Source organism: Astyanax mexicanus, chromosome 1 (assembly GCF_023375975.1).
Source record: "Astyanax mexicanus isolate ESR-SI-001 chromosome 1, AstMex3_surface, whole genome shotgun sequence".
Lineage (NCBI taxonomy): Eukaryota > Metazoa > Chordata > Actinopteri > Characiformes > Acestrorhamphidae > Astyanax > Astyanax mexicanus.
Genome location: NC_064408.1, coordinates 86,417,882 through 86,437,033, shown reverse-complemented (window position 1 = coordinate 86,437,033; position 19,152 = coordinate 86,417,882). Strand labels below are relative to the sequence as shown.

At 36.5% G+C, this 19,152-nt stretch overlaps 3 protein-coding genes across 5 annotated transcripts; 1 reads left to right on the top strand and 2 right to left on the bottom strand.

The window, feature by feature from the left end:
• Positions 1-328: 328 nt before the first annotated feature.
• bpnt1 (bisphosphate nucleotidase 1) lies at positions 329-9,418 on the bottom strand. 2 transcript variants are annotated; one of them, XM_007255512.4, is made up of 10 exons: positions 9,292-9,418; positions 7,270-7,397; positions 6,816-6,920; positions 6,330-6,437; positions 5,301-5,349; positions 3,623-3,688; positions 2,776-2,867; positions 2,008-2,205; positions 1,819-1,924; positions 329-848 (listed from the first exon to the last, which is right to left on the bottom strand). In XM_007255512.4, exons 2-10 carry the CDS (start codon positions 7,387-7,389, stop codon positions 697-699), a joined length of 996 nt encoding a protein of 331 aa, XP_007255574.1. In that variant the 5' UTR covers positions 7,390-7,397; positions 9,292-9,418; the 3' UTR covers positions 329-696. The 2 variants fall into 2 exon arrangements, with proteins under 2 accessions (XP_007255574.1, XP_007255575.1); XM_007255513.4 differs by lacking the exon at positions 3,623-3,688 and having other exon boundaries at positions 9,292-9,415.
• A 1,441-nt stretch (positions 9,419-10,859) lies between these two features.
• saysd1 (SAYSVFN motif domain containing 1) lies at positions 10,860-13,516 on the bottom strand. The gene is made up of 2 exons (XM_007255509.4): positions 13,237-13,516; positions 10,860-12,129 (listed from the first exon to the last, which is right to left on the bottom strand). Exons 1-2 carry the CDS (start codon positions 13,414-13,416, stop codon positions 11,797-11,799), a joined length of 513 nt encoding a protein of 170 aa, XP_007255571.1. The 5' UTR covers positions 13,417-13,516; the 3' UTR covers positions 10,860-11,796.
• grcc10 (gene rich cluster, C10 gene) lies at positions 13,072-18,668 on the top strand. Of its 2 annotated transcripts, none has more exons than XM_022684267.2 (4): positions 13,072-13,213; positions 15,122-15,207; positions 16,475-16,651; positions 17,110-18,668. In XM_022684267.2, exons 2-4 carry the CDS (start codon positions 15,156-15,158, stop codon positions 17,247-17,249), a joined length of 369 nt encoding a protein of 122 aa, XP_022539988.1. In that variant the 5' UTR covers positions 13,072-13,213; positions 15,122-15,155; the 3' UTR covers positions 17,250-18,668. The 2 variants fall into 2 exon arrangements, with proteins under 2 accessions (XP_022539988.1, XP_007255572.1); XM_007255510.4 differs by lacking the exon at positions 13,072-13,213 and adding an exon at positions 13,523-13,623.
• Positions 18,669-19,152: the final 484 nt, after the last annotated feature.

Here is a 19,152-nt window from a genome sequence, read left to right as displayed (position 1 = left end):
ATTAATATGTGACAAATAACCCTGAGTGAGTTAGCCTTAAAGATAATGACTTTTTGTAGCCAATTAAATGCATTTATTCAAATCACAGTTTGTGTTCTTGTCCAAGATTAAATGTAATACATAAAAATAATCATATACATTCTGTCACCTACAAATTTTTAAATATGCGTATATACTGAATCAACTAAAAATCACATGGCAGTACTGTGCATATACTACACTTGTATATGAGGCTAATATGAAGTTATAAAAATACAAATGATTGGTGCAAATATGGAAATAATATACTGACTCATACAGGAACTATATAAAATAGGCAAATCTCATCTCATTTTCAGGTATGTATTTGGTCATTTAATGATACAATAATATTCTTTAGGGTAATCAATTAGCCACAAAGATGAGCTTAAATGGAGTTATATACAGTAGCACCTTTCACCAGGGGCATAATTTGCTCAGTTAGTGAAATTATGCCCAGTCCAGATATATATATGAAATTCAAAACAGCTGGAATGAGTTTGATCAATATGATTCACTTAATAAAAATACAAAATACAAAAAGTATTAATCAAAATCCTGCTTGTGTGCCCTAGTCCTACTAAATTTGATTTGACAGACAGTTTCATGACTGCATGACTGTAGGTGACTTTCCAGCCACAAGGCACACGGATTCCCTAAGCCAGACTGACGGAAGGTTCAGTCAGATTGGAGGGCTTGCAGGACGGCCTGAGGCACTCTGCTAGCGTAATACTGATGATTCTTCAGCGTCGCCAACACCCCAGCCGAGTTCATGTGCTTTACATCAGCATCATATCTGTACGCTTTCCCGTGCATGTCTGTCAGCGTTCCTTCAGGGAGAAAAAGGCAAAAACAACAAAGTTAATCCTCAAACGCTGATGATTCAGCTGGACTTACAAAACAGAAAACCTGCTGCTTCTGAAAATAAGCTGCTGCACACTAAGAGTGCAGGGTTACAGAAGGGAAAACATAAAAGAGGTTCTTAAAGGTTTATACAAAGAAACAACACTGGAGAAACACAATAAAAAAGCAGTGCTGCCCATTTTAACTCTACCTTCTTGGTATCCATGGCAATAAAACAAGGCCTGTGAATACTCCACCCACACCACTATATAGTTATAAATTAGCACAAATTATTCCTTCTGAATAAATAGCCCATCTCAGAATGCATATTATATTGTGTGCATAAAACAGATTCACACACAGCTTTGACTGATATATAACAAATAAATAAATAATAACAATTGGTCTTTCTAGGAATGTTCTAACAAAATGTACATTATATTCATTATTTATTTTAAACCACAGAATTGTTCACATTTACATTCTAAACCTGACGGATCATGTTGCTCTTTAAATTTACCAATTCCCAAATAAGAAAGCATTGGTGAGTGTCAATTTCTGTGAAAAGTGGGTTTTAATAAAGCATTTCTTCTTACACAGTTCTAACAGTTGGTAAATAAGACCTAATAATAATAATAATAAGAAGAAGAAGAAGAAGAAGAACAACAACAACAACATATGATAATATACACATATTTTAAGTATTAGTGGCATTCAAGTCAAAGTATCGTCTTTTCAAATTATTGTCTATGGTAATTAACTGTACAATACAGATACATCAGGCTAGAATTATAATGGTGAAATAATTCTTTAACCTTTTAAACTTAAGCCTAGTGTTAAATATAACTCAGTTTCACTGTTTTCCATTAATGACTAAATAATAAACTCCATCACATTTAATAAATCCTAAGGATTAAGATTAAAGTAAGGAAAAACAAGAACTAAACAGTGACTTGCCTCCAACAGCATGCAGAATCGCCTCAGGTGCGCACGTGTCCCATTTTTTACATCCAGGACTGGCGAACACATAGGCAGAAGCTTTTCCCTCCACCAGCTGAATAATCTGTCAGAATAAATAGCAAAAAGTTAATGTCCTGATCTGATTAATCACACATATTCCTTCAGATACACTGCTGCTATACACACCTTGTTTCCAGCTCCTCCTACTCTGATCACATCATGAGGCTCCATGGCTTGAACAGTATCTATTACCAGTTTATTGCTGTGTGAGCGCGTGGTGGTGACGATCCGTTTCCCTTCTGGGACGTCCTGAAGCTGAAACCCAAAAGCACCCAAACCCAAGATTCCCCACAGAGTCCTGCCCAAAGTGGCATCTGCACCCATCTGGAAGGATCAGAAACAGGAGAGGAGGGTAACTAATAATGTTTTTACTTAACACTGTAATTTTTATGTAAATCGATACTTTCTATCAATATCAAATGTTTAATAATATTCAATAGTTGCCCATCTCATGCCAAGTTTTTACCAAATGACTGACAATGCACAAATATAATTGTTTAGACCAACAGCCAACACATTAGTTACTGCTGGTGTACTCATGTGGTCATAATATAGTAAATAAATGTAATTGTATAGAGGCATTAGGCGTTGCATTTGTATAAGTAACATGATTATCATGATTGTCGTATGTTTTCTGGGAATAGCAGTGATGAGACTCAACAGAGGCACTTAAAAGAAAAAAGGAAATTATGTATTATACTGTAGAGCCATATAATGTATACAAATAATTGTGTAGTATATATATATATATATATATATATATATATATATATATATATATATATATATATATATATATATATATTTTACTTGTGGTCCTTGTACTGTGGCTTCAAATCCCAAATTTTGTGTGGAAATAATCATTTCAGCACAATTAATGTTAGGTATTCTAACCTGGTAGTTGTAGAATGGTTGATTAATTACTCCAGCGATGGCCTTTCCTTTGTAAGCAATGCCTATCAGCACGGTTACGTGATCCAGGAGCCCTGCAATCAAACACAGCACACCAGTCTATTAGCTGAAAGATAATGGGGATGTTGTAATAAAGTTTTTTTCCCATTACAACATTTGAGAACAGTCTCAAAAAATTAAAACATAAGTTCAGCCAAATATCAAATTTACCCCCTTTTCTTTTCCTATATCCCAAACTGTGTCAATCAATAGATGTTTGGTGTTCTCTAATAGCCTTGTAAATTTACTCTGGAACTCTGAAAGCAATCCTAATCAGCACATGCTCTCCTCAAACTTTTTGGAGTTGTCCAGTAATCAAAAGACCTCTATTTGGATTTGGATACTTATTTAAAAACATGGACCAAACTTAGACAAAATCTAGGTTTCCATACAAGTACTACACAATTCAAAACTATGGTTTGATTGTTGTATGTGGGTTTCTTTATCAAAAATGTAACCTTTTCTCCAACAATTAGCATCATTTAAACTGCTTAAAAAACAAATATTCATAGCTACAAATAGTTTAAGCATCTGTTACTGTCTGAACATGACTCTACAGTGTTGGAGATAATCTACTCTTTCATAGATTGCTTCCAGGTAGTTTGAGGACAGTGTGTGATGATGTAAACATGAAGTTAGCATCATGCTAACTAGAGGGTTAGTAGAAGCTTCCATAATTTGTAAGTGTAAAGCTAAAGCTGCTGTCAACATTTGAGCAGTATAATTAGGTGAATGTACATTTTGGCTGAACTTTTGCTTTAAGACACAACTCTATTCTCTATCACCGTACGGGTCGGAGCTCTGTGGACCTGGAGCTGCTTCTGAACGACAACTGGGCTGTCCATTAACCTTGCAGCTACAGCAGAGACAGAAAGACGGAGAAAAGGAAAGGAGGGGCACAGTGGAGAGTGGATCACCGCAGGAGAGAAGCAGGTGAGTGAGATGGATGTAGGTCAAGAGGTGGAAAAACCCTCAGAATCTCAGTACTGATACACTGTGGGTAATGCTCTTGGGAAAACGTGGTAGCAGAGAGCAGGTGATCTGAAAGGGACAGTTTCCCAAATAGTTATTAAGCCTAGTCTTGGGATGTGGAGATTTTCCACTTAAAAGAAAACACTGTTTACGGCTAGACTTAGGCCCAATCCCATTTCACCTCTTTTCACCCCTATCCCTCTGTTTGGTGTGTGGGGAAAGGATAGGGCTTGTTAAGATGGCAACACAAGCAACCAAAAAAAACCCACAAATGTATTTTTCTTGTTTCTTGTGACGATTAGCACTATATTACCATGTGTAGTTTCAATGTTTTATTGCCATTTTTTTTATAACAAGCATAAAAAAGATCGCTGGTAGTTTGTTGCAATAGTTAGCTAGCTAGCTAACTTTCCTGTTCCACCTTAAATGGTGCAACAGATGGCAGAGGCTGCAGCATTTAAGGCGAAAGGAAAAAAAAATAAAATAAAAGCTAATCAAAGCTCATTTTAGCTCCCAATCACAGAGGAATTAAGGAATTAAGGACAATAATAATTCATTTCTGCACCATCTCCCCCCTTTCTGAAGACATGCAATGCCCTAAAGTTAACTAGTCAACCAGCAGCTAGGTTACTGAAGTTTAGCGCTCCTGATGACATATTGTGTGCTTGTCTCAATCGTTAAGAGGAAGATTTCACCGCTTCCCCTTATAACTCTGAAAAGAAGGGGTAGGGGTCAGTGGTAGGGCCAAGGGATGAAATGGGATTGAGCCTTAATCCCTTTTCGGGAAACTGCCACAAAGTGTCTTTTGCTTGTTTACTGGTTTTGCACAAGGAGCTACAAGGCTATGGTTGCATCAAACAAATATACAAAAGTGTTGGCAACATGAAACTTTGTTTTTTACAGATAACTTTAGGGGTGTAACGGTACAGAAAAGTCACAGGTGAGTTTACACAAGGAACACTGACGCTGAGTGTGGGTCTCTCTCTCTACATGCAGCAGAGAGAGAGACAGAGAGAAGGAAGTGGGCACAGGGACAAACAAGATTACAGTTGTATAGTTTTTATAGCCTAGGTTTCTATGTGGCATGTTAATTCATGAAATTGTCTTAGTGCACACAGTGTATTCTCCATGAGATTGCGTGCACCAAACTGTGACCAAAACCACATAGACAAGTCTACTAGACATTACTTAACTACTCCACACAGTTTGGGGGAGTATGTGCATGTATATAAAGGTATAAGCTAACTTGTTAGCTACATTAGCCTTATAGCTCCAGAGTGAAACTAAAGCACTATATATACACAACATGGGCAAAGTGAGTTTTTTAAAGAAATATGTCCCTTTAAGCAAATGAAAGGAAAATTAGGCAGCAAGCTGCTAAGCTTTAAGAATCTACAGCAGTGAACATTCTTAGATTTTGATTTAACTGTTAAATTTGTCTTCCCGTTTAGTAGATGCTTTGAAGGCTAAAACAACAACAGAGGTGGTTCTCTTACCTTCAGTGTATTCTTTGGTGCCATCTAGAGGATCAACCCAAACAACAAGCTGGAAAAATGAAACAAGTTTATTAAGACTTTTTTATACCGTGAGTCTGGTTGCAAAAGTCATTTTCATCAGTTTTTACACTTTAAAGCAATACTTTTTTCTATAATAAATAAAATACCCTACACTTAGTGCTGGCCAATAGGTCATCTACAATAGCATCCACTGTGCTTTTTTAGTTTCCTGGATATTTTTATATCAATACATTTGCCAGATAAAAAGCAGATTTTGTGTGCTTTACTTGTAATATCAGGACCTGTCAGCTCTAGAGCATCCACAGTAGGGGTGGGCGATATGGCTCTAAAATAATATCACGATATTTCAGGGTATTTTTGCGATAACGATATACTTGGCGATATAGGAAAACTATAATATAAATTATTCATTTCAGGAATATAGTATAAGAGTATAACAGTATAATCATAATGTTGCAAAATAAATAATGTAGCATAAAATAATATAAAGCAGCAAATAATATTGCAGAATATTTAGTGCATGCATATAAACTGCAAACTAAAACAATTATACAATAAATACACATAAAGCTTCACAGTAAATAATAGACTACTTTTAAGACAGAACAGCCCGATTATCACGATATGGATTTTTAATATCATGATATTTCTGTGTCACGATATATTGTATACGATATAATATTGCTCACCCCTAATCCACAGCATTTATTATAAGACATTTTAAGGGTTTAAAGTCCCTAAAAATGTACTGTTCAAACAAATCAATCTGCAACAGACAGCATACTCTAGAAGTGTATCTTCATCAATCTTTGACTCCCATTCATGTGTACTCACATCACACAGCAGTAAACACACAAAAGCTTACTTTCATGACTCAGGTCTACTGAAACTGCAGATTAACTTGTATTTCATAGAATCATCTTTTATGCTTATTTTATAAGTACCACCTAGTACAACGTTATTTTTATCTAGGGTTTATGTATTCAATTTCCACAGCATTTTGTTTACCTCCTCCTCCTTTAAGCTGCTGTACTCATCTGGACATTGCTTTTGTAATATAACATCATACTGGCCAGTCTCAATCAGGTCATCTTCTACTGCTTCAGATGGGAGATCCTATATGAGGGGAAACAAAGATTTGAGTAAATATATGAGAACTGTATTACAATCTGACAAAAAAAAAACTGTACTATATTGAACAAATGGAAACTGAATCACAATCTATTGTATATTGAAGAGGAGAAAGTCCTATATAAAATATATATAAAATAAAAAAAATGTTTTTTAAGCAGTGAAACAAAAGAAAATATGTTCTATGCAAAACCATGATTGTAATAAAGATGTGTAGTGTGAGTGTAAAAAAACCTTTTGACTTTTAAGAGTGTATGGAGTGAAAGTGTGGGTACTTTATCACATTCTGACTCCAGCCTAATCATGTCAGCTCCTTCATGTGATCCATCATGTGGATGTTTTGTCAGGGTGTAGACCACATACCTCTTCCCCAATGATGGTGATTTTTGGGAAACTCTTTGACAGAGAAGCACATATACTCTTCTGAACAAGCCGGTCAGCCAGTGTCTGTAGGTCATTAGCTCCTGTCTAAGGATTTACAGCAAAGAGAAAAAATACAGAGTTAGAGAGAGGTCCAGGGATATTAAAACCAGAGATATTAAAATAAACTGACTGTGAATACTGCTTTATTGGCATCATTTGTAAAGCTACTTTCTTTTGATAGTTCTAAAATGAACATTAGCACAAAAATTGATCTTTATAAGGGTCTGTGTAGGAATCAGCACTTCTGTTCCTCACTTATAGGACTATAAATCTACATTAAATATAGTTATATAATAATTTAATTTAATCAGTAAATGTAAATCTTCATTTGTTTTTATTTTAATACATTTAAAACATTATTTATTCTTAAATGCAGTAGGTAAACATTCCTCACCTTTTCAACAATTCCCAAATCTCCACTGTGGAGGACTCTCCTCACTATCTTTCCTGATTTCTCAGCCACGGTGTAGGCCGAGGCCAGCAACCTCATCACCACTGCTGGTCTGCTCGCCATCACTGAGACTAAACCAAGAATCAGCACATTAAAAAACACAGACATAGTTTAGTTAAACACACATTATTGGACCTAATGTGTGTGAGAACCTGCTCCTCTAGCATCTGAAAAGAAGTGTTTAACTAAGGTGAGTGTCCCTCGTTTTTGCAGTAATAACCTTCTTAAAAAAAAGGTTTGCTGTGAGGATTTGACTGCATACAGCCAGTGTAAAACAGCATGTTATGCAGAAAGATCACAAGGCAGTTTAAAGCAGTGGTTCTGGATGTTTTTAATTGATATATAAACAGGGACTCACAGGCTCCTAATCACTGTGCTGATTATTTTTTAATAAATGTAAATGTCATGCAATAGAGGATTTCTTTTTTCTAGTATTCATTTTTAAATATAATGCCACAAAATCAAGGCGCTCTCCAATAAAGTTTATTTTTAACAAATAAAATATGTATGTATACTTGAATATGTAAATAAATAAATGGGTTATTTAAATATATGTAGTTTGTTTACATTCACTCACTAAAACAGTGTTTTTCTTTGCTGTTGCCATTATTTAATCAGAAAACTCCTGTTAGAGGAATAGATCAGTGTTATTTCCACTTCCTAAAAAGAAAAATCATTCCAATAATGAATTTATTTATTTAAAACTATGATTATAAAAATCAGTAGAATTTTTCTACTCAGGGAACAAAGAGAAATAAGTACTAATCTTTCTGATCAGTTTCTAATCAGTGTAATCAGCTCTCACATGGTGTGTCTGTGGGTGTGTTGGTCTTGGGCACACACTAGAGTAGAGCACAGGTCACAGCCATAGGCTGTATGTCTATGGTCACAGAACAGAGTTGGTATGGAGGAAAAATAGCTAACTAACTAACTAATCTACAGTACCTACAGTATTTAACTAACCTAGTTAATTTTGCACTCTTAACCCTCTAATGCGCATCAAGGGTCAAAAATGACCTGCATAAATTTTCTATGTAACTTATTGTATGGCTTAGAGTTTCTATGGTATTTCTCAATTAACTCGTTCCGGATCATCATACACCCTTATTTTATATTTATATTTTATATTTTACATTTAAGGTATTTAGCAGACGCCCTTATCCAGAGCGACTTACAACAGCAGTGCTTCTATGTTACTTCAAATATCCAAAGACTAGGATCAAGAGATACACAGAGCTTGATCATGTTTAGAACCCTAGGAACCTTTTTTTTTTTTTTTTTAGTTTAGGAACTCTTTGAAAAGACGTGTCTTCAGTCGACGTTTGAAGACCGCGAGTGACTCTGCTGTTCTGACAACCAGTGGAAGTTCATTCCACCACCTTGGTCCTCCAGCACAGAGAAGAGTCTGGATGTCTGTTTTCTGTGTGTTTTGAGGGATGGAGGTTCGAGCCGAGCCGTACTGGAAGCTCTAAGAATAAAATTTTGAATAAAAGCTCTTTTTGTAGTTCATTAACTTAGTTGTGCATTAATGGGGTATTGATACAAAAAATAGGTAAGGTAAAATAAAAAAGGGTGTACTATGATTACTATGTTAAATGAGGAATACTTTAAATTCTAAATGTCTGAATTCATTTATAACAGGGTCACTTTTGACCCATGTTACGCATTAAAGGGTTATTATGATCAGCCTCCAGCTGTGATTCACACAGCAGAGCGAGTATAGACAATTCATCATTTATATATCATATTAATATCTTCTAACACCTCCAGCTCTGTTAGGTAACGTTACTGCACTGATAGTTAACTATAAACCCGGTAATGATTCAGTAGCGCTGTTGTGTAACAGGAGAACTGCAGCAGGTCTCCATTCAGAGTGAGCTAATCCACCTCCACCCCCTGTTTCATACACTAATACACCCTACAGACAGACAGAGAGAGAGACAGAGCGGGGCGGTCTGTACTCACAGCCTGCTGTGATCCACACCAGCCTGAGAACTACAGCGGGGTTATTCACTCAGCCACTTAGTCACACAGTCAGCGGCGGTTCCGGGAACGAGCTCCACAGGGCCGCGGGTACAGTACAGATACCAGAGCCGCTTCACAGAGAGACTAGTATTATTAGATTACTGAAAACCGATAGGGGGAGCCCGAGAGAGAGTCCTCAATGAACAGGGCTGAATAGAGCTAATCGGTTAAAACTATAATTATTAACAGAAACTAATTATCCATGATATTAATTTAATTCCAGAAAGAAGAACTGTCTTTCTTTTTTTTTTTTAATCAGAGAAAACTTACCTACATGTTGTAGTTTATCTTCCGTGAACAGATTTTAGGCAGTAAAGGTGCTAGCATTACTACTATATTTAAACACATAGGGGCAGTTGGTTGGCGGACTAGAGAACTTTTCCCTTTATTAACAAGTTATTTACTTTTGTTCTCAGGTTAATTTTGATGATTTTTAAATTAGATAATTTTATATATTGAATAATTGAGTTTAACGAAGAGCTTCAAGAAAGAAAAAAAAACCTAGTATAGCTACATGTTCCACCAGTGTTTGAGAAAGAAATAGAGAGACAGCCTAACATCAGCACAAATACAATAATATCAGCAGAAATCTACCATGTCACGTGATTAATTTGCATGCAAAAATAGTAAACAAATAACTAATTGTCCAGGATGTGTATTTAATTTAGAAAATAATAATTATGGAATTTTCTAAAAAACAAAAAACAAAAAAAAAAAACAGAGAAAACGTATGTAACCTATATGTTCAAGTTTTTCTTCAGTAAACAGAGTTTACACAGTGAAGGCTAGTGTGAGCTGATTCTGGGGATACGGGCAGAGCACATTTATATAAGGCTTATAACTGAAGTTTAAATGCTTTAAAAATGATGTCTGCAGTGCTAATAAAAATTAATACATTGAGTGTAAAAATGATCAAACATTTATAAAGTATAACTTTGTTAAATTGCTTCATACAGTATGAACCCATTCATTTTGGACTCGGTCTGGAGCGCCCTCTGGTGGTCTAACAAATGCAGGAATAAATCCTCGAGTGGTAATTCACCTTTCTATAGGCTCTGTGGTAGAGCACTGTAGTGAGGGGTAGGGTTAAAGAGGAACACGGCCGGTGGGGCTTTGATTTTATTTAGGTAGCTCTGGGGCGCGCTCTAGTGGTGAGTGACACTATACAGTCTGGTAGGAACCGAAACCAAGTAAATCCAGGGCATAGACTTTTTAACAGTCTTTGATCCAGGGCCAATATTGACATATCAACATATACTGATACTTTTACTAGGTAAAAAAACAGCATGTGTACTGCCATGTAAAGGACAGCAGTGTGTCCTGATTAATTAAATATTTTCATGACCACTAGCTAAATAATTTGGTATTTCTTGATTTCCACTGTTAATTATTTAATCACATGTATGCTAAAATCCAGGACAGTACCATTTTAGGCAAATCAAAATATTTTATTAGTGTTTCTATAAAAAAATATATATATTTTTTTAATATATTTTTTTGATTAGTCAATTCGTCAATGACTATTGCTGTGTGAATAGATCCCTACGTCCTCATCAGTATTGTACTATATAGGTTGAGACATGTTTTACCTCTCCTGCTCAAGTTTGCACACATGTGAACGTGTAATAGTGTAGTGGGGTGTGTCTGGCAGACTAGACCCTTTTTTACTGTTTTATAATCTCAGGGTAGTTTTTGTGCTTTTTAAACTAGAATATTGTAATAGGCTGAATTACTGAGTAGTGTTGCTGTGTTTATATTGCTACCACTACTGTGTCACTATAATCTGTAAATTAAAAATTTCCAAATATCGCACCAACATTGAAAGCAATAATATAAAGAAACATTAAAATTAGCTATTAATAATCTTCTGTTTTCTTAAGCAGATTTTTTTTTGTATCTGGATAGCTGTTGTATGAGGAACATTGTATGAGGAACAGGAATTAATCACCATCACTCTACTTTAATATAAACAAATTATTTAATCATAAATCTATTAATCAATATACTTTCAAGGTGGAAAACAAACAAACAATCCTATTGATTCACATTTGTGACTGGTAAAATACATGTATACATGCATTCACCAGAATATAAAGTGTGAACCAATCTGGATTTGGTGTGTGTCACAAGTATTATGATGATTTGTTTAGAAGAGATGTCAATTAAAACTGTTAATTTCAAGTAATATCAAATAAATATACATTTTCTCTTTTAATTTACAGCATAGACATTAATCTATGCTGCCCTGTCCTACTTTTAGCACTGCCAGAGTTTTAATTACATAACTTGCTATTAACAGTCTTTCATGGAAAGACAAGTTGTATGTAATTAAGGCACTCAGATAAGGGTTTGGCACTTTTTGCATTGCATACATGAATGTGAATTCATATATGTATATGGCAGTCCAAAGTCCATTTCTCACAGTTCTCACAGGGTTTCAGTTTATCATGACCGAACTCTGTTGGCCATGGGTCTGTACCCCATCTCTCCCTCCAGCTGTTCAGCAGTTAAAGTACCCAGGATTGGCTGGCAGTCAGGATTAAACACAGAGTAAGCGCTGAGCTCTCCTGGTTGCCTTACAGTGGGACTCCGCAGACCCTCGTAGAGCCAGTAGAACAGAGATATGAGAAAGAATGGCAATCCAAAGTCAAGCTCAGAAAAGAGGCCAAGTAACACCAGCCACAGCAGCACTTTTAGCAGGGTCAGATTAGTAAAGGCCAACCGCTGCACACCCAGCCAGCGGCCCAGGGCACTGTCCAGTAGCCAGTCTGGGCCTTTCTGGAAAGAAAAAAAAGAAAAAGAAAAAAATTATCAATTAAAATGCATTCAGTGACAAACTACATTTTCCAAAATATGTAGATTTCTGCTCATCTAGTGTTGTTTCTTTCTAAAATGAAGACTAGATTTCTGCAGATCTGGAAAAGCTTTTCATTAGATGTTGGAATATTGCTGTAAGGAATCTGGTCTAAGCTGATGTTTGACGGTCAAGATTTTTTTTTACCTTTTTTAAGGTACTGATGCTCCCAGTGATATAATGTAAAAAAAAAAATGCATGGCCATGATTTATTAAAGCATGGGATAAAGATAATGAAATCCTGGCCGATTACTTAATTAATTATCTTGTTCCTACGCTTCAAAAAGTCTTAGTCACACATTATTGTTGTTTTGTTGTTGTTTTTTTACATAATGTCACCTTAGTGGCTCCATAGTAACGACCATATAAGTCCTACCCATGACTTAAAAATCTTGTTCCCACATTTTAATTCCTCATGGCCATGCATTATTGTTTTTTATTACATGTCACCTTAGGGGCATATAAGTCGCCCCAAGACCTAATTTGCTATTTTGTTCCCATGCTTTAAGAAGTTGGTGGCCACACATTATTGTTTTTTGTAACATTCTGTCATTTTGGGGCTCCTAGTAACGACTATATACGTTGTCCCCATGACTTAATTATCTTGTTCCCTCGCTTTAATAAGTCATGGCCAGGCAGTATTATTTTTTTTACATGATGTCACCCTAGGGGCTACATAGTAACGAACATGAATTAATTGTCTTGTTCCCACGCTTCGATTGCTTTTTACATGATGTAATTTTAGGGGCTCTGTAGTAACGCCCACATTTCGCACTGTAAATTTTGTTTTACAGATAATTTTCTGAGCTGACGTGTAACTTACTTCTTACTTCACTTTGCCAGTCCACCTTAAACAGAGCAGCTGTTGCATTCTAGAGCCTGAGAGGCATAATGCAACTAATGGCAACATTTAAGATGGACCGAACAATTTGAAGGCAGAATAAGGTAGCAATTAGAAGATAACTTCAGTGTAACTGCGTGTGTCTCTCCCGGATTGAGGATCAGACGGTCAGTATTATATATACAGTAACCTGCTGGTGTGTGTGCTTCTCCTCTGTGTGCGGTCCTCTCTGTGTTTCTGGTGAGTCTGGCCGCTCCGCCGGTTCATTACTCTGGTCGTTCAGCTCTTCGTTTGTGTCTTTTTGGAGATTTTCCTTCGCGTTAGCCTCTGCTCTCCTCCGCGCTCTGAACTCAGCGAGCTTCTGCTCCATTTTCAGACTGTTAGAAACATTCAGAGCTCGGAGAGAAGCTGATCAGCAATGTGGAGAAAAAAAAAACAACATCAGCCGCGACAACAGTTCCGCCTCAGCTCTCGCTCGCACCCGGTCAGTGTAAGTGGACGGACCGCTGTGTTACTGTGGGGTTAGGGGAGAGTCGGCGAATCAGTTCCACTTGTGTACGGTCTTTTCGAGCTCACTGTGAGTATAACAGCCGATACACCGCACTTATTTAACAGTGATAACTAATTTCAGAAAAATGGTTATGTGTGAACCGCTCCAGTTGTAAATTAACAGCGTAAACAGCGTTAAATATGCGGTGTGTGTGACCGGTGTTCTGTCGAGTTGCGCTACCCGTGAATACTTGATACTTGGCGGTTCGGCGCATGCGTGAATTCTCATGTATTATTATTCTTTTTTGTTGTACTATTTTTCAAGTGTTTGTCTTAATTTTTTTTCTTCTTAGGTGCATTATACACTCTGAGATCACTAACATTTTGCTTGAGTGAGATATTTTTTACAATCGTCTAAAAACAAAAAAAGGTAAAAAAATATAATAAAACATAACTATAAAACGACTTCCAATCACCTATATTGCCCTAATTTTACTATAGTACAGCAGACTTGGGCTGTTATTTAGGCAATTCAAATATCATACCGAGACTTCTACCTCAAACGTGTTTATTTTGTATTGTATTTTTTATCTTTAAATACACTAGGGTAGCACGGTTTGACCAGGTCGCACAAATTGACAGAACACCGGAACGGCTCCCTGCTCCCTCATAGGTGTTGAACTAGGTTAGGTTATGTGGGCAGAGATTATTTACTTCACTAACTGGCTAGTTAACTAACTAACTTCGCTATAGTAGTAATGAACACACGAGTTGACACGACACAAGTATACATGGACCTAAATTCGTGTGTTCACCACTAATATAGCCAGTAAACTTACCTGTGTTCTGAATTAAAGTTAGTGAAGCTCTGTGCTGATAATGAAGTAATCTCTAACGTTATGTAAAACATAAGACGCACATTAATAAACTACATGGAAAATATGTGATATAAATGGCGTTCAGCAGCTTACATGTTGCCAGATTTGATTTGGTGTTTTAATGCCAAATTGGGTCGAGTTGTGTTTGAAATTGTCTGAAGGAAAAATTGCTTTTGAAATGGTCTTGGCAAGACTTGTTTAAGCAATGTCTGTACTAGATTTTCAAAATGACAGAGGAAATTAAAGCAGTATTTTATACAGAAAGTTTACAACCTACCAACATTAAACACAAAAAGGAAAAATATATATAATCAGGGTACGAAATGTTTATAGTTCTCTTATGGCAGAATTGTTACACTTCAGCCATGTTCAGGCCTTTTATGGTGTTCCTCTTTAGGCTTAAAAGACAGCAAACATTTCAACCATTTATCAGACTTGATTTTTCATTTCAAAAGGTAGTGTGAAACTTATTCAACCAAAAAGAGCAGGAAAAATATATACCCAACGTGATTTTATACCTTTATGTAATACAAATTTTGATAGTTATTCACCAGTCATAGATACAAATAAAAAGACAACAAGATGTTATAGCATTACTACTGCATCTAGAAGCAGTAAGTACACAATAGTTAAATCAAACTAAGCATGCTCAGAGTACAGCAAGTAAATTAGTGACTTCCTAACAAACCATTGCTAATTTGCTTTCAGTGCATCACAGGCTTCAGTTGCATAAACTGCTGGAATGGCATCAGCTCCAGCCCAGCAGCCAACTCTGACCATCGAACAGGCCAGAGGTAAGAGAACATTTTTATATGCTTTTGTTCTGGTATCTTTACTCTTATAGGTAATTTATTTCATGACAGAGATTTACTCCTGTTGATGATTGAACAGTCATTACAATAGAGCTCCTGTAATACACAAGTGTATTTAAGGTCTGTTTAGTAAATGTCATCTCCATTGAGGGCAGTTATAAATGGTTGTTGGTTCAGTCCCCAAGACTAAAACCCATAGATGAGCAAGATGCTGAGGTGCTGGTAAGATGGCTGCTTGATGGCACAGGCTGTGTTTTCTTACTTGCCCTGATCACTAGTTGGTGTGTGGGTGTTCACTGTCTTGGATGTGTTAAAAACACAGAGATTTAATTCATTTGCACTGCTGTGCAGTGGCAGTAGAATGCTTAACTAGTTATTGGCCTGGTTAAATGGTTTTCTCTGATGGAAAAACCATAATGTTTTTTTCATACACTAAGGCCAACTATAATGGGCCATGAAAGTAGTACAGTGTCCCATGCCATTGGCATGTACTATGGGAGCTAATGATCACTGCACTGATCTGTGGGATGTGTGTGTGGGTCCTCCTGCATTGAATGTGGATGTGATTTGTGATGGAGTGGCTTGTCTGTTCACACAGACAATTCAAGCTAGACACCACTTGTCACAATCATTACCACCCTCTGCACTGACATATTCCCAGAACACGTGTGATACTGTGAATCGAGGAGTGTTCTATACCTGCACAGCTTCAGTGTAAATGTCCCATGTCTCATCCACCTGGCAACCACTATCAGGCCTCACTCAAACCCTGATAATTCACGTCACCTTACCATGAACACTCTGGCTACTGTTCAACCTTACTGACAAGAGAACACCTCGCAACTGATACAGGGCAGGTGTTCTCAATCTGTCTCCTAAGATCACACTACATGATCAGTTTACACACTGCTGTCCCATTACTTTTACCATGTCAGTAATGTTCTGCAAAGAAATAATTATCAAAATGATCTATTTGATAAGAATGTAGTTACAGTAATAATTTATTTAGCAAATAACAAAACATGATACAGAATGATACAGCTTTGTTCTTAACCAAAGAAAGCAGTGTATAAATCTTAAATATTAATAATATTGCCAATACATTAAGTCACGACACCCTTCTAACTGTCAAGGACAGTCTGTGACTGTTTTCAGAGGGTGATTTTTCATACCTCTTAAATCCCTCCCTCAAGTGGTATGAAGTTTATTCTAAAATAATGAAAACTTTTTGTTTATTCTTCTGTATCAGTTGTCCTGAGTGAGGTCATCCAGGCATTTTCTGTGCCTGAGAATGCTGCTCGAATGGAGGAGGCAAGAGAGAGCGCCTGTAATGACATGGGCAAGATGCTGCAGCTCGTACTACCTGTAGCTACACAAATCCAGCAGGAGGTCATCAAGGCCTACGGCTTCAACAATGAAGGAGAAGGTGAGTGACATATTTTATTAACAGAATAGGCAAATGTGAATAATGAAAAATGTTTTTCATTTACCTGACATCATTATACTGGATGTGTTTTAGGCCCAAACCTTTTCAAAACAGTAGTAAAACAGTGTGTCGGGCATCAGCCAGAAGAACTTTCTGTGAAGGAGTGTTTATAGAGGTTCTTTTTACTGCCACTGTGACCACTTCTGACTCTGTGTTTATCCAGAACATTTAGGAGCAGTTTCCCAGAAAAGGATTAAGCCTAGTCTTGGACTTGCCTCATAGTGTTTTATACCAAACCCCCTTGTATCAAAATGTGTCAATATGACAAATGTGTTTACATACTGTCACACTTCTCCTAAACAGACATTTATACCTGTCTGCTGTACCTCAAACACACAATTCAGTCATAAATTAGACAGATTAATAGTGCTGATGTTTTTTTTGTTTGTTTTTTACAGGTGTTTTAAAGTTTGCCAGACTCGTTAAAATGTATGAATCTCAAGACCCAGAGATTGCTGCAATGTCAGTCAAGCTCAAGTCTCTCCTCCTGCCACCTCTGTCAACTCCACCCATCGGTGGTGGGATCCCAGCTTCCTAGACAAACTGAATTTCACATCCACAACACAGAGCAGGATCAGTGTGCTGCTAAAACTGATCTACAGTTTTATTGTTTTGTTACTCATAATTGATCTGTTTTTAAAAAGCACAGCACATTCCCACACCATTCCAGTTTTGTCCAGTCAATTTAATTTCATTTGTCTCTCATACTGTATTTATTCTTTTTTCTTTTTGTAAATATTTCCTTTTTTCTACTTGATGTGTTTGACTGACCTACATCACACAGATTCTGTGTTGCAATGGGGATTAATCATATGAAGTGTTAAATCTCGATTTCTCAAAACCACCACAATATGTCAAAAGTGATGTGAGTTTACACTGCAGCTGGAGATTGACTCCAACTACTCTGAATGCTAAAACCATATCACATTGGATGTAGTTACCACAGCGTGTCACTCTGTGTCGCGTCAGTAAGCTCCAATATTAATTAATGTAGGCTTTCTTGGTGGGAACCCACAACATGTGGCACTGAGGCGATAACATGCGTTTAAAGTGTTTTGATTCTGTTTACTGCGGCGTGGCATTCTAGTAGGTGTAGTGTAAAAACAGTACGGAATCCAGTACTCTTGAAAAACAAACTACATTTATTTTTTCTTTATTCATTGACGAAGTAGATGGTTAAAATTGGAAACACCACGTTAATCAAATGTGCAGGTACATCTAATAGCTGATCAATTATAAAGTTCTTTGCGCAAAAAGACAACTTCAAAAAAGGAAATGTGCCTGAAGAGTTGTGCATATATCTTTAAATGCAGGACACACAAACAGATTTCTTCTTGTGACGCCTCTGTGTACCATACGGTATGAAATGGCAATCATCATGAAATGGTTCAGACTCACTTCTACTTCTGGTATGAAATGGAGTTAACATGCTTCAGGAATACTGATTAACCTAATCTCAGTCTGCTGTATCTGCAGTGTACTGTTGATTACCACAGTTGACAGAAAAGAAGTGAAGACTCACAGGCTCAGAACTAATTTATAGTAGAGACCAGTGGGCTGCTGCAGAAATAATCAAATTAGTTTAATTCTAGTTGAAACAAATGACTCAGGACTGTGCCAAGAGAGGTCAAAATTCAGAGCATATTATTTCAATTCAGACATAGCCAGTGTGCTTTCTGGTTCAGACAGTGACATCTCGTTCACTTTAGCAGAACATCTGCCAAAGTTTGTAGAGTTTATCCTCCCATGCAGCATAATTCTGCTGCCTAATGCTACAGCATGCTTAGTGTAGTTAACTCATAGACTTCACTTCATAGGTATTTATCATAACACTAATATTTATGTTTTTCTGAAATATATACATTTTTTGTTCCTTTTTTCAATACATTTTTTTTACATTTGACATTGTGTTTTGTATATCATTTTCCAGTGTGCAATAAAGATTTGTTTCCCAGAACCAACTCTGTGACAGTAAGACATCAAAAAGGCCTTAAATTGTAAACATGCATCGCAACTATGTACCTGTAATCAAGTCCTTTTACATCATAAAATAGATTTTGCTCATACATACTATACTACAATGGCATACATTTGATGTATATTACTACTCTAAACATTTAAGATTACAAAAATGTAATTATAGTACATTTAGCATTTTGAGAGATTCATTTCTGAAGTTTTGGACTTTTTAAAGAAGTGAATTGCAGTGGTTTAAAAGTCCTTACCCTCACAAAAGCACTCTGAGTTACCGGCATGTCTCCTCAACTGGAAGTTATATACATAGAAACGCTCTATATTGCTTCAGTATCAGATACACACAACATGATGGTGCACCACCACTCAGATTAATACAGTATGGTGTAAAAGGTAAAAATGCTCTTAAAGGGAATTCCATGATTTTTTTTTTTATCAAATTGCGTAAAGTAATTAAGAGTAGGTTT

Coding starts and splice junctions, on each gene's coding strand:
- bpnt1 (XM_007255512.4), bottom strand. CDS start 7,389: ATGGCGAGCAGACCAGCAGTGGTGATGAGGTTGCTGGCCTCGGCCTAC. Junction 6,921..7,269: donor ATTTGGGAATTGTTGAAAAG/GTGAGGAATGTT, acceptor GTAAATCCTTAG/ACAGGAGCTAATGACCTACA. Junction 3,689..5,300: donor CACCAAAGAATACACTGAAG/GTAAGAGAACCA, acceptor TCTCTGCTGTAG/CTGCAAGGTTAATGGACAGC.
- saysd1 (XM_007255509.4), bottom strand. CDS start 13,416: ATGGAGCAGAAGCTCGCTGAGTTCAGAGCGCGGAGGAGAGCAGAGGCT. Junction 12,130..13,236: donor AGAAGCACACACACCAGCAG/GTTACTGTATAT, acceptor TTTTCTTTCCAG/AAAGGCCCAGACTGGCTACT.
- grcc10 (XM_022684267.2), top strand. CDS start 15,156: ATGGCATCAGCTCCAGCCCAGCAGCCAACTCTGACCATCGAACAGGCC. Junction 15,208..16,474: donor GACCATCGAACAGGCCAGAG/GTAAGAGAACAT, acceptor CTTCTGTATCAG/TTGTCCTGAGTGAGGTCATC. Junction 16,652..17,109: donor CTTCAACAATGAAGGAGAAG/GTGAGTGACATA, acceptor TGTTTTTTACAG/GTGTTTTAAAGTTTGCCAGA.